The 16109-nt window shown below is 37.1% G+C and overlaps 1 protein-coding gene across 2 annotated transcripts in view; it reads right to left on the reverse strand.

Moving 5' to 3' along the window:
- Nucleotides 1-16109, reverse strand: part of ttc28 (tetratricopeptide repeat domain 28) — a 216735-nt gene that overhangs the window by 195419 nt on the left and 5207 nt on the right. For both annotated transcript variants that reach the window (XM_053515893.1, XM_053515892.1), the window contains exon 2: nt 11853-12134. In XM_053515893.1, the coding sequence (XP_053371868.1) occupies nt 11853-12134 (282 nt within the window). The remainder of the gene's footprint in view (nt 1-11852; nt 12135-16109) is intronic.

Genomic DNA, 16109 nt, shown 5'->3' on the forward strand with positions numbered 1-16109 from the left:
TACCATAACCTTACAGACCAGATATTGTGAAGAACATGAAAAAATTGTTGTCACAATCAGGGGGGTGACCAGTGTTTGATAAATATTTCTCCAAGTCATCAGTTTGTATTCTGTCACTTTAATGCTCCATTTTCTGCACTGGTTGATGATGGTCTTGATGGTGTCCCATGTTATGTCTAATGTTTTCGAATTCCCTTTGAACCCCTTTTCTGATCCATCACTTTCCGTACTGAGATTCCGTACGTGCTACAGTATGTGTGATCTTCGACATCATGGTTTCAGTAGTGAAATGAAACGTAGATGATGATAATCCAAGCGTATCTTTACGGATTAAGAAGCACTGGTGTCACACGTGAACATGAGTTTAAATGTGACTGATTAATTTTAAGCATGTCCCATTACAAAAGGGTGGACATAACTAAGCAACCAGTTTATTGTGAAACAAAATTTCTATGTTTTTCACTGGGTTATAAATTAGTTGCTTTATCACATTAAGGTGGAAAAAGATATGATCTAAATTACTTATCTTTTTATCCTTACAAAAACAAAACACCACCAATACAGAGGTGTGAAGACTCCTTTATATCAACTCACATTTTCAGTGTAAATCTTTTCTTTGTCTCACAGTTTTGCTACTGGTATTTGGACTTGCCCTGTCTCAAAAACATTATACATAGTAAGACCTACAAGCTCTGCCAGGAACACAAGTCAACATACTTTCAGCAGTAAATATAGCTTTTTGTCCAAAGCTTCCAGGGAGTTTTCTCCCCAGAGCTGATAGGGCGAGGGGGTGGTGGCAGGAAACAGGCTGCCAAGAGATTCCTACATGTCGAGGCCACAGTGTCGAGCACCATGTACCCTGCCAGGACTGGAGGGCTTTCATTCTGCTGTGTGACCATGCATGTCAATAACAACAGAGACACAAAGAAGAGGGAAAGAAAAAAAGTATAACTTACATAGTATGAATTCTTGTTTTAGCTTTTTTTATTTTCGTGCCAATGACCTAATGTCCTATATTCCTGATTAATTATTCAATTTATTAATTTAAAAAAGTATCGGTCATTTCTTTTCTAATTCTGAAAAAACAAATATCTAAACATGCACAAGGGTACTTCTAAGATATGGTAAAGGTTATCTAATTCAAATTTCAGTATTTTGCAGCCTAAAACAGTTCTTGGAACTCATGTGTGGTGAATCATCAAGCAGACATTCAGACTGAACCTCTTCGTATCATATCGCCCTGTGCATATGAGCATGTTGTGGCTGCAATATTGCTTTATAAAAGCAGGGTGTCTTAAATGCTGAGGATCAGCCAGAAGCTAAATCCTCAATGTGCACCATGGGAAAAGAGCCTTGTGGCATCCTGCTGTGCCATATACTTTACAGAGAAGGGACTGAAAATTTTTCCAGTATTCTGTTACACCATAGAATATTATGAGTCAACTTCCTTTAAGATGCTCCTTTTACCCAAATAACAACAAATCACATACGAGCCTGTTCAAGTCAAACCAGAAAGCATAAACATGATAAAGGCATAAAACTGATTGTCATTTACAAAAGACTTCAAGCACAGTACCGTAATCTACACATACTCCGTACAGTCCAGACCTCCATATGTTTGGGTCAATATAGGAGTTTCACAAATAAGGCTGGAAATCCAATCATCTGGCATACCTTTAACCTTGATGGCATTCAAGCACTAGTGAAAAACTGCGATAAGAGAATGAGTGTAGCAGACGACTATTTAGAAAAATAAAGGGCATTTTTACGTTCATAACTGTTTTGTTATTCTGCACAATCAAAAGTCCTGATATGAATTGAATTCCCCTCATAGATATTTTGTAGTAAACTGCTCATTATTTTTTTTTCTTCAATATAGAAGGTGTCCTGTTTTTTTCAGAGTATCTTTTAATTATAGCAAGCTACTGTAGATATTCTTGCTAAATAGACTGTTGTTAGTCTATTATATGAACAATAATATAATACACCAATTATGTCCATATCATTTTTTTTCTTCGGATTTTGCTATAGTTCTAAACAAACTTTCAAAATAATTTGCTCCTAACACAGAAGACACTGTGGAATCAGTGTGGCGATGCGTATTTTGGAATCAGTGTGGCGATACATAACTGAAACTGAATACATTTTTACCCATCTCTAGTATATAACTACACTGTTATGTATACAGTAGTTGCTTGTATGTATGAATGTATATATATTCATTCCTTGAACATTTTGACATTTTGTGGTGTTACAGTCTGGGACTGAAATGGGATTCATTAATAAAATCAATCAATCAATAAATAAATGAATAAATAAATGCTTGAAAAGAGTCGGCCTCTATGCAAGTTTCACAGGAAGCCCAAAGAGATTCTCAGAGAACATACATAATATAACATGAAATTATAGTTATAATTCCAAACACTTACACCTGCTAATGTTATGTGTCTCGTATCTTGAGTTTAATCTGGTGTTAACCACATAAGGTAACATCTGGAATCAGATTAGTTTACTAATTAAAGTAAACTGTAATATTTAATACATAACTCAGCTTGTTACAGTACATTTGTTCTTAGTCCCAAAACTCCAGAGTTCCATACTCCTATTTAGATGTGAGAAGTTTTACCTAGGAACGTGTTTTTATTTAGTTATTAGAGCACTGTATGTGGGATTTTAGTCTTATTCTTATCAGGCATGCCTGTATTTTTCACATACACACACACACACCCAACCCTGTAAACAAAATTCTCTATATTTTACTGTTCCTTCTAAGTAATGATCAGTAAAACAATCCCATATATAAATACCAACTGGACTGACATCTTGCTAAAGATTTCCCTTATATCTGACGGGAGACTATGGACGTTTTCTTCAGGAAAAGGAGACACTTCAGGAAGATCTCACTCTTTCCTGTCATTTCCTGACAAACCCAAAGCAAAACCAAGTTCTGGCCAAGTTTACAGCAGGGAACAATAGAATATACACACTGATTAAAAAGATGTGCCTGTGAAGATTTAGGTAAAAGAAAAAAGTATAGTCTATTCACTGTACATGTTATGGTTATGTGAAATACTAATGATCAAGTCTAACTTGATTTATAAATCAATTGCTTGGGCAAATAATAAATAAGTATCACATATGACAACATACAATACTGACACATCAATAAGCAGGGTATTACAACATGGTAAAGCATCGAAACAGGGTTTTTTTAATTGTCAAATGTGCTTTAGCAAGCTGTATTCGCACTCATATAATGTCTAGAATGTGTCTCAGTCCACCTGGTATAGTCTGAATTTAAACACAAATTCATTGTGGATACATTAAGACCATGGTTTTATTATATTTTTATATCAATCATTTTAATTCGGACAATTATGATAGTCAAGTCACATAAAAAGATCAGATACAAATACGGTCTTGATCTAAACATTCACTAAAATCTAGTGCAACTTTTGAAAACTTCTAAGCCAGCTCTATATTTAATCTAAAATCTTCAAATTTAATAAACTGAAGTCAGAGATAAAGATTTAATTATGGATACCAAAAAGCCTGTGCATTATCCGACGATGAAGCGCTTTGACATGCATTGCCTCTTTAACAAAAACGAATAATGAAAACCTTTCCACGATCATTGCACGGCCCACCTGCAATCCTGTGGGCTTGACAACCATAACCTAGCAACTGTGTGGACTCCGTAAGCACTGAAGGATGGCAATTATTGTGGCTCCCTTTCAGAAACGTAATGTATAGAAAGCAAGGACGGAAAAAAGGCCAGACTATAGAAAAACAGGCGAGGGACTTAGTGTCTTTCACCCATGAAATGTTTGATCTGAATAAGAAAGAGCTCTTGTGTTTTAGCAGATGGGCATTGAAAGGATAAGGAAGGAAAACTCCCCATCAGAAAAATTCCGCACACACACACACACAAACAAACTTCTTCTGCAAACGTCCAGGTCTTTTAAAGACCTTTTGTGCTTCTTGTGTTCTTCCCTTCTACTGAAGAGGCTGTTGTGCCAACACCAGAGTCTGAGAAGAGGGAGCAATAAACTGAAGGAAAGCATGAGATTCCCCAGCTGATTTGGGAACCCAAGCAGAAGTAAATGGCCTGCTCACAGTGCCCTCTCTCGTTTGGGACTTAATTAAAGTTGAACTTGACCAGTGACCCCACAGTAAGGAGCAGCAGGTCACTGCTATAACACCAGTCCGCTTGTCCTGTCCCTCCGCTACACTTGACTAACTTTTCATAGACAACTACTGACACATAAGCTTTAATGGAAGCACTATAAGGGTAAACAAATTCTGTTTTAATGTATGTTTTGGATTACAGAGTGCTGAAAGACCAGACTGGAAGGTGATATTTAAACTTGTCTGTTTTATGCTTCAAGGCTCATATTCACAAAAGGTATAATCAACATTAGATTATATGTGAACGCCGCTGCAACCCTCTGGTCTAATTCACACGTGCACACTATGCTTTGTTAATCCTACTTTAAATTTGCTTGAATATGTTTTTCTTATCTATTCCTATCTTAGACCTCCTGATAAGCTACATTATTTTGGATAAAGCTATTATCATTTGAATAAACTGTTAAACAAAACATTATCACCATCTAATCTGTACAATCTGCGTAGTACCATTTAATTTGCTACAAGGCTCTCAGATTAAATACAGTAAACAGACTGCATAATAATAAAAAGTTAGTATTTATAAAATACTACTAACTGAGCAATATTTCAATGAGAGGGGGTGACGTTGTAAAGAATACCATAATTAACGATCAACAGATTATGATTTGTTTGCTTATTTAAGCAGTTATTTTACTTCACCAACACATACAAACATGTATCCTGTGGCGACCAACAGTAAGCGTAGTAAACTGTTATCAGTACTCTCTAGCCAAAAGGTAGGGAGAATAAACAATAGAGGTGGTGGATACCCACCTCTATGGTTTATTCTCTTTTTATGTCTCCACTTGATTTGCTGTAGAAGAACCTCAGCTAACTAACTACATCTGGAGTGTACTCCCAAATAGCATAACATTGTATGTAGTATCCCTCATTCCACACACCAAGTAGGGTCCATTAGGTGTTGGTGATTATTAAACAACCAAGAACTCTGATTGGACCAGAATCATTCTATACCATAATCATTCTAATCAGTATACTCCATCAGTATACGAAATATACGGGTGATAATGGACAGTAACAGCACTGGGACATTAAACCATATGTACTGTATTATTCTACGTCCCAGGTATTCTACGTACAATCTTTAATTACACTGACAACTGTCAGTTGCAGGCTGGGTGAAAGTGATTGAAAAGAACACGTGGTACTGAGAAGTCCTGCCAAACGCACATTCAAAACCAGTCACAGACGCATTTTAGCGCATCGTTTTGTTATTTGTGTACTTATTGTACGTAATTGTTGTAAGTTAAGAACTCTATCCTTGTAGTTTTATTTGTTGTTTTGTTTACGCTTAAGCCAAGCTAAAAATTTAACGAGGCTTAATCTCAAATCCCTCTCAAGTCCCAAATCATGGGCACTGCTTGGGTGTATTTAACAAGTGACTGCACACCCGCGCGCATTAGATTTTCATTTGACACTATTTGGTGAAGTTATAGCTGAAGCATAGCTGAAATTAGTGGAAATATAAAGAGACACTTATGAGATTTACAGGACTGTCCACCACCTCCATACCTTTTGCCTACACAGCACAGGTAAGAATTTAAAACTACTTCCCTGTTAATTACACTAACTGTCAGTGGATATCTGTTGGTTGCCAAGTAACTATCTCTGCCAGTCACAATTAGTTCTGCCAGTCATGTAAGGATGTGTGTTGGTGAAGCAAAATAACTGGTTAATTAAACAAACAAATCATAGTCAGTTGATAATGAATTGTGTTTATCACAACAGCACAACAATACGAAATATTGCTTAATTAGCACACATATAAAGCGGAGTGATACATAGTTAATTGCCCCAGTGCTCTTATGCTCTATATCAGCACTATTGTCATATAATATCACTTAAGTTGTTTAAACTTAATCAAGCCCACTCTTCCTGAAAAAAAAAAAAACTTAACTCAAATCACAACTTAAATTTCTCATTAGCACTGTTTTTCATCATTGACTATATTACTGCACATATTTCAAATCATTATGAACCAATGACAACAATTGTGTTTGCTGGATTAAAAGTATTGTGACACCAACATACCGTATTGAACTAAATAAAAATTTTGTATATTATTACATCACTAATATACATCATATTAGTGATGTAATAATATACAAAATTTTTATTTGCCATTTTTATTTGTAAATACTAACAGTTGCTCAGTAGTTCAGGAGTGGAGTTTCCTATAGTCTACCTGAGCCTCCAATAACGAACTGGAATCCATATTAACTTAAACACATCTCTTGTTATACTGAACTTCCAGTCTCACACAGTACGATGCAGATCAATCCCTGCTATCTGCTTTCACCCTAATGAGGATGGGTTCCCTGTTGTGTCTTGTTCCTCTCAAGGTTTCTTCCTATTACCATCTCAGGGAGTTTCCTTGCCACTGTCGCCGTCGTCCTTGGCTTGCTCATCAGGGCAAATCTTATCATTTTGATTCATACACATTCACATTTTACACAAACTTAAATCATTCTTTTGATTGTGTAAAGCTGCTTTGCGACAATGTAAATTGTTAAAAGCGCTATACAAATAAAACTGAACTGAATTGAATAATATCTATTAATATTAGTTAGTTCTTCCTATAATCTGAATCCCATACCATGTGATGTTATTTGGAAACAAACAGGTCATGTTTACATTTTGCAAATAGGCTATGACCTACTTTGAACTGGATTGATTCCATCTAAGTTATTGATTATTGATTATAACCTAAGCCTCCTGGGATAGGCTCCAGGTCCCCTAAATACAGGGTAAAGCGGTATAGAAGATGAGTGAGTGAGAGAGAGAGCGAAAGCTCCCAAAATGGTTCTATCTGTTTGACATCACTTAGGGATTAACAACCATTATCGACAGTGACTGCACAAAAACCAATGAAATAATTGTTTTCCATGGGAATTTTAAAAAATGATTATTTGACAAAAGCATTTTGTCACTATACACTTTTATAGCCAAATTCAACCCACACAAATCCTCAAGCTAACGTGTGCCTGCTGATGAACTCAAACTTGTCTGAATGCATACTGATTTGCATTCTTTCTGCATCCACAGAAAGCCACATAACCTCTCTTTTGAAAGGCTGAAAAGTGTCTGCATGAGTGACAGTCAGGCAGGGAACAGAAACAAACCAAAAAAAATAAAAAATGCAAGGACACAGCTTTGCTATAACGTCTTCTAATCTAGGCTCACAGCCTGAGCAAAAGAATTTTAAATATTTTTAAGGAATATACAACATCATACATATCTAGTTACTCTGATGTTTATATTTATAAAATAATTATGTATAATATATCAACAACTGAGATGATCCATTTTAAACATTTAATTTGTAGAGTGAAAAATAAATAAATAAATAAATCACAAGGAAGGACACTTTCTGAAATGTGTTGTGAAATGTGTTAAGCAAGAACTCAAAACCTCTTAAAAGGCAGTAAAAGGCATAGGAATGTCCCCCCTGTTATTGCCGTTGTGCTAGTTTGCTGGAAAGCTTGTCCATTTTTTTGGACAACAACATTGCAGTGACTGCCCCACACCCTCCACTTCCTCCCATTCTACTTCTAAAGGAAGTCCGATACTGGAAGCAGACTCCATACTGCCAGTGACATAGCTTACTATAAGCCCTATTACTGCTGTTCTGTTCACTATAACATCCAATTCAAGTCCATTTGTTTTATTAGTAGGGACACTTTTGCCAAAGCACATGAATGACAAATTATTTAGATTTACAGATGTGATCTATAATTTTAAATATCTTTATTGAACAGGGGTGAGCGCCAAAAAAAAAAAAAAACACTGTCATTTTAACAAGCGACTTTAATCTCACCTTGCTTTTCAGAGCACAATATAACCTAAAACTGAATAGAATTCTCATGACTCAGGCCAACTCCTGGGGGAGTAAAAGTCTTCAAATTCATTGAACATTGTGAATTAAGAGGTTTGGTATCTATGAACTTAGATGTTTACACACTTGGCAACATATTAAATCAACATTAAGGGGAACAAAGCTAAACCACAGCCACACAAAACAGATGTTTGGAATAATTAAGTTGCCACAAACCACAAACCCATTTCATTCGATAATCCAGTACTACCATGTGATTAGTGCCCTTTTCTTTTACGATTGTGAGATTTATACAAGACCTTGTTGAGTTTGTTTGCTGGCACAGACTGTACAGGAAATTCATCCTTAAAGATAAAAAAAAATTAAATGACAAGCACCTCAGTTTGGTTAAATATCAAATTACTGCCTAAGAATGCACCTATAGAACATATTTTTATTCCTGGACAAATAAAGTGGTTCTAATGAACTGAAGAAATTATTCAAATAGGGATAACCTATATGTATTTATAAGTGGAATCTTCAAACTAAGTCAGACAAAATATTGAGGCTAAAATTGAGTGTTGCACGCACGCATGAACGCACACACACACACACACACACACACACACACACACACACACACACACACACACACACACACACGCATATTGTTCTGGTGACTTACAAGTGTAGAATGCAAGAACAAATGAAATGGGTGTGCTCATGAGGTTCAAGATGGTTGTATAAGGCCAGTGTATATTGTGTGTCATCCTCTTCCCTGTCAAAATGTTGTGATTGTACGCAGACATAAACCAGATAGATGTTCACCTAATAAGGAAACACGAGCAATTACCAGCTGGTGCCAGGGCTTACCAGTCATTTTAAGGGTCCTTACTGGGAAAACTATAAATTATACCGATCTGATTATATGTGACTCAGGATTTCTTTTTCTATTTGTAAAATTGTGGGTACAAACATGGAAGGAAAATACCAACAATTTGAAAAATATATAGCAGGAATATGCTGAGTGGACTTTCCAGTCTCTGCGTGACCATGACTGGCTTAAAACTGCTGAACACTAACACAGATCATCTTTATATACGACAACCATGGTTTGTGTGATGTGAGGGTATGCTTTACGGTTTAGCAGTGTGTAAATGTTTTATATGGGCTGTCACTAGGTACATGCATACAGTTCCAGAATGCATGCAAGTGTGTTTCTATGAATACAGTGGAACCTTGGATTATTAAGACCCAGCAGGAGAAACAATTACCCACAATTCCACAGCACAAGAGAAAGAAAAAACATTGGCTCAATTGTGATCATGTGATGCTCTGCGTCAAAACAAGAAGCGCATGCGTGATACATGATACTCGGTACTCGTAAACCAAGACTCGTAAACCATTTATTAAAAATCTTTGCTCATCTTGCGGAACAAGTGCGTAACTCGCAATCCGAGGTTCCACTGTAACTCTCACTGGGGGTGATAATCACCTCAATACCTTGTTGGACTTTTTTCCTTTATATTTTTCTGACCTTTTTGGAGAGCTAACCTTGTGGTTATCCAGAGGTTATAAAACCTTAGTTACACACTAGCATTCTGTTTCAGCATTCTCCTAAAGGCAGTGTCAATCACCTAAACAATCATAAAATGTCAGTTTAGGACCATGTGGAAGTTTTCAGAAATGACCGTTGTACTTGACCAATAAGTAATCTTGTAGAACCTGCTGAAATGCATTGTGATACCCCTGCAACCATACTGTAACTTTTCGGAGCGTTTTTTAAAAGTTATGTTAGGTGAAGACTAAGCGCCCAACCTGTCTATAAGCTGTAGTCATGATTTTCACCACCATTTACTCTGAAATAAACAGATGACCTTGGAATGAGACCTAATGTAACAAACTGGGTGATAGGTAGTTTTTTGGGCAGACATCACACAATTCTGCCAACAACTCATGCAAAGCAAAGCATTTCAATCTGACACACCTGCATAGCCTTTTAAGGACAGCCCTAAAAAGACTCCAAAACAAGAGAAAGGTTTTACAAAAGGCTCCTGAAATATTGTAGGAAATGGAGGTGCCTTGGCACTTTCAGAAATAAGTCATTTTCCTGGGCATCAAAATAAAAAGAAATAGGGGTCATACATGGTACTCCCAAGCCACAAGTAGAACATTTTGACCTTCATCAGTAACTGAGTGTGTAACATAGGTTCGATATGAAGTAGAGAAAAAGCATAAAGTAGATGGTGAGTCCAGATGCAAATCATTACATCCTGTACTAGGCAATCTGTGATTGTCAGTGAGGAAAAGAAAGAGAAAAAAAACACCAGTGTGTTTTTTTTTGGCTTTGGTAGCCCATCTGTACCTTTATGACCTGTCCCATGTCATTAAAAATGCATCCTATCACGTAAGTCGTAAGATTCTCAAAAAAAATTTGTACTTTACATGTCTACCTGACTGAATCTGACCTGGATAATGTGTCACATGTTGTCATGGCAGGACAGCTGGCATTTTAGCTACAGGATGACAAATTCAGTGGCCTGCTTTGATGTTAGGGTGATGTATCATGTCACCCTAATAACGAAGACCAAAATGTGTCTAACAGATTGTGACAGAATCCTTAAGCTATTCTTCATCAATAAATATTGTGTTCGCTTAAATTAAAACCAATAAGGATGCTAGAGAAAGATTGAAATGTAGAATTGGAAAGGCTATCCTCAAAGAGCAAGCCTTAAAAAGTGTCAGTTATTGACTTTAAGTTACTGACTTGTAGAGTTCTAGGTCAGTGGAGACGTTAAAATAAGCATTATGCAGGGGGTTGTTCAAACTCTGATATCTTCTGGTTCACTTACTGTACTGACTCATTATACAAGCTTACTTATTCAACTCAATTTTGCCTACTGTAGTTCTTTCTCTCTAGTATTTAAGAGCACTCAGTGGCTAAATAGACAAGTTTAGAAAAGAGACCAAACCAGACCTGCTAAGGCCAGAGTTGCATGATGATTCAACTGCTAGGTCATTATTAGCTTAAAGAAATCACACACAGCTGGAAACACAGCAATCCTGTGCTACTTTGTGGAGGAGGGAAATTAAATGGGTAAATCCCATTAAAAAAAAAACAAAAAAAAAAACACAGGGTCCATTGTGTAAAAAAAAAGTCTTAGCGTGCAAGTGCACATGCACAAGAAAGTATCCAGTAACTCTCACCATCCCGGGCGGTCAGGTGGTGTGAAACAGAAATATAGTTTATGTAAGCATTTGAATACAAATATGGTCAAATGCATTTAAACATAAAAAATATTACTTGTATACATAATATGGTCAAAAGTATGTGGACATCTCATCATAACATTAATATGAGGTTTTGTCAACAAACGGAACCACAAATTATTGAACACACAAATATTTTGTTATTTATCTTTGTATGCTGCATTATATTGTATTATTAAGATCTCTCTTCACTGGAACTAAGAGGCCCAGACATGTTCCAGCATGGCACCGTCCCTATGTACTGTATAAACTTAGGTCTTTTAGGGAATGATTTCCACAACTTGAGTGACCGGTACTGAACCTTGATTTTAATCTCACTGTGGGAATGGGGAAAAATGTGATTCTTGTGTGTTATAGTCGCAGGGGGAACAAATCAATTGTTTTTCGAAATACCTAACTGTACACATACTTTTGGCCATAGAGAGAAAATGCAAAGAGCTGAATAGAGCTAAATGTTTATGCATCATGTCCACAGACAGCCTTCATATCTATAATCAACATTAAAAATAATCAACATAAAATACATAGGTTAACAACTAATTCCATCTAACTATCCAAAATAACCAATTCCACTTACCTTAGGCCACTTGGGGTTGAGCACACGGGCCTTGACTGCATCATCTAGTGCTGAGTGGTACTGACCAAGCTTGAGGCGGGCGGCAGAGCGGTTGCTGTAGAGGATGCAGTTCTGTGGGTCTGCACACAAAGCCTCACTGTACAGCTCCACAGCCGTGCTGAAGTCACCCAGCTGACACGCCTCATTACTGCGCCGAACCTTCTCCATGAACTCAGCCTTGCTCATGACTGGTGCCTCCGCCCCAGCAGGTGCTGTCCTGACCAGAGCCCGAGCTCCGGTAATCTGCAAACATATAAGGATGAGTGGTGCCTGGTGCTGATTATACAGCTTTGAATAAATCAGATTTAAAAGTCACTTATTGGTAATTTCTTGTATTGTAAGTTGAGTCGTGAATGGGTACAGCCTGGAAAAAGACGAGGCATGTTTTGATGTTGGTTGTAAAAAAAAGTACACCAAGCTCTCTCTTTTACACACATCTTCTGAGGGAGTGAAGAAACTATGGTTATCATTTAATTACAGTGGAAATGGTCTGACAGTTATCGTGAAAGATAAATGTGTGCGAAACATTTCACATCCTTCAGACTGCTTGCTGAACGAGACACAATTTTTAAGATGGATTCGCATTAGTACTAAAGCTGAGCAGATCTATTCCAACTGTCTGTGACTCAGCTTCATCCTAAAGATGTGAGTTTAAAATGTTAAATTTGTTAAGCTAATGTTGCTAACAGTAGCTTGTATTGCAACCCAAGAACAGGACAAATGCTCTGGATAGTAATTTTGAGGAACAGTCAGAATGTTCTGTACTATAGCAGAGAATCTGTGTGAAACATTGTAAGCTGATTTCCTTAGCTTCTATCAGCAACAGATCTTATGTGTGTGAATATAAAAGCATTGTTGTATGATGCTGTACTAATTTTCAACCTGTTTAGCGATATAACATTTAAACATGAGAGCTAAATCTCCTGTATGTCTGTTTTCAAAGCACAAAAAATTTATAATTTAGCTATTAGCCTAGCCCTCTTTAGCTTCTAGTTGTATTTTATAATCGCTAAATGCTGTTAAATGTCATTGAGAATTAAAACTCTTCCATGTGTTTTGCTCTTAATTGTGAGACTCAGAAATGTGTGTTGGAAAAGCCTCAAAACAATTTAAAATTTGTCTGATGAGACCCCGAACCTAAGTGGGTTAAAAATATGGGCGTTTTTCCTGATTGTTTGTTTTCACTGTATTCTGATCTTGGATGGGAAAATAAACTTCTGCAAAACAGGGATTCAGGGTCAGTTCATTTAAAGCTACAGACAATAAAACAGCATTTTTGGAAAAGGGGTGAAACTAAGGGCGTAACATCATTTGCATTTCAATTAAAAGACATTTTGGAGAAACCAAAGACTTATGTTCGCGACAATGACAATTATTAAAAGCGCTATACAAATAAAATTTAATTTAATTGTTGACTCGTTTTAAATCAAGTACAATGTTTGAGCTTTAGGCTTGCCCAAATGGCTCGATGGATTTGATTTGCTTTGGGGATCTGGAAATACTAAGTAACAAAATTGCTGTGTTGCTAAAACAACATAAAAAACTTTTTTGTAGTTTTTGTTAAATACAGTGGCATGATTCAACTGTTTATGAAATGAATCAATCTTTAGTTGGTTGACTCAATTATTTGAATCCTTGGGTCAGTTATCAAATAAAATTGATTCACAATTTTTTAACTATTTAATTAAACTTACAAATGTTAAAGAGTAAACATACACAACAGCTTTCACAGAAAATAGAAAACACCCAAACACAGACTGCATCTTTTGCAAATACTCGCATTTTCTGAGTATCGTGTCTTCTTCTTTTGAGTTACAGGTGGTTGGTGGAGTGAGAAACTTTGTCCAGTTTGCTCAGGTACAAAAATTGTAAAACATATGAGGCAAATGTCTAAGCAAAGTATATGACCCTTTGAAAGTATTTTAAATTAAATGTACAACAAGCATGTACAATCTTATGATAGTTGCAGACACTCGCAGTCGCAGAGTTGACATGTCAGGAAAAAAAAAAAAGTACCAGTTTGCTACAGTAATGGCAATGGATAAAAGATGCTAAATTATTTAATGATGCGTTTAGTTGTATAACATGTACATGAGAATTGTGTGTGGGGATATTTAAATTTGACGCAGAGAGAACAAGGGGATATGGAACTGTATGTGAAATGCCCAGTCCTGATGAGGAGGAAACTTCCTTTGTAAGCTAGTAGAGCTAATGTGTCTCAGAAATGTAAAAATGCTTTCAGATATTTTAGCACGGGTCTGAGTGAAAAGCTAAGATCAACACATTGTCAATCCTAATCCCAGTTATACTGAATATACAGATTTGCATAAAGCGATTCTCCACATCTTGGCCCAAATACTTTTACATGCATCTTTGCAGCAATATAAATCTCCCACAAGAGAAAATCTCTTAAATCCATTAAACTGTTTTAGCAGTGTCTGCACCAAACAAGTGATCCCTGCCTTGTTTAACGTCCTCCTTCTTCGAAATCCAAAGTTGTAAGCAGATACTGCAATGTAATAACCCACAAGAACAGGGTTTTGTAGGCGTCCATTATAGTTATTGTAGCAGACTATTGTAGCTGTTGGGGCTTCAGTGTGCTGGACTATTGTGAGTTATTTTGCCACAGGTAAAGATAAGGGAGCTGCTGCAGGAAGGAGGAAAAACATGCACAATGCAGCAGGAAGGCTCTGCACTACACTTTCGGCTGAGAGGAACACAGTGGTGGCTGCTGCTGACTTAAGAGTATGCAAGAAATTTATGGCTAGCTTCACATCTGGAGTATCCCCAAGAGCAAGGAGGAACAAACGGACAAAGAGGGGAGACCGAGGACGCCTGGGGAGGGAGAAGGAGGGCAGAAGCATGGATCTCTGGCACAGGCCACACCTCTCGTCTAACGGAACTCTGGGATAGCGCGGTAATTACTTCCAGAGAGAGAAGTAAAAAGAGGAAGGTCATAAGAGGCAAAAGCTACAGCTACAGGACGAGCAAGAGAAAGTAAAAACTCACAGGAGGAAATTCATGAGACAAAATAAAGTTGAGGAGGCAGTGTTTGTGAATCTAAGTGAAAAAGGTTGATTGGAGGATAGGATAAGGACATTCTGAGGACATATAGTCTGGGTTACTGTGACGAGCATGAGAATAAAAATGCATGAAACATGATATTTAAAAAAAAATAAATAAATCCTGTCTAGGCACTGAGGAGAGAGAACTGGACAGGGAGTGAGACCGACTGAAACTGAGTGTTTTAAGCAATCATACCTCTCTTTTAAACAAGAGCAAGACACAACAAAATGGAAGGCATGTCATACATTAGTGGGCTGTACTGTTCTAGATATAAATTCATGCCTACCTGCAAGCGATTATGTGAAATAGTTTATCTCCTCAGGCATGTGAGGTCTAGTGAGGTTGAAACCATTCTGTGTTTGTGTGTACAGACGGTCTGCCTGAGAGTAAGACTGCCGTGAGTATTATCCAGGCCAGACACAGATAACAGTGTTGGGTGTGTTTATGTTGGCTGTTGACCACATGGACACGCAACGAGACTTAATGAGAGCCTTGGCAGTGGTAATTCTGCACAGACATATTTGGGTACCAAAACTCTGGGAGTTCAGAGAGGGTGAGACTCAAACTTCAGCTGAAGCAACAAGTTCCAGTGCTCAAAATGCACCAGAAGAACACACACACACACACACACATTTCTCCAACTATCCTTGATTTAAATATTACTGCAGCTAATTAATGCTATCCCTACTACATTTAACCATAATTTTAACTTTAAGGAAACCTTTTTCCTTCTCAAAACCAAAGTCAGATATTCCTGTCTTTATGGGGACATTTCATTTACAGCGAGATATAAAAACATGCCCACACACACAGACACACCAGGAGCAATAAAACGTACATCACAGTGGGCGTGTTCGGACCCACCACATGCACAAACATGCCACACGTGTAGAACCCAAACCATTCAGCAGTCCAAACATAACAGCTGTAAACTTTCTACAGACACAACAGCTTACAAATGAAATACAGCACAATTAAAATCTCTCCATGATGCTTAAAACAGTTTACATAACAATCTGTCAGACAACCTTTAATAAATCATGTCATAAATATTTTTTGCTATCCCAAACAATTTCCAAACAGGAGAGCCAGCACAACACTATTCCACTGTTTTTTTTCAACAGTAATATCGAAAGGGGTCTTATAGTTGAG

This window comes from Clarias gariepinus, chromosome 17 (assembly GCF_024256425.1).
Source record: "Clarias gariepinus isolate MV-2021 ecotype Netherlands chromosome 17, CGAR_prim_01v2, whole genome shotgun sequence".
In the NCBI taxonomy this organism is placed as follows: Eukaryota; Metazoa; Chordata; class Actinopteri; order Siluriformes; family Clariidae; genus Clarias; species Clarias gariepinus.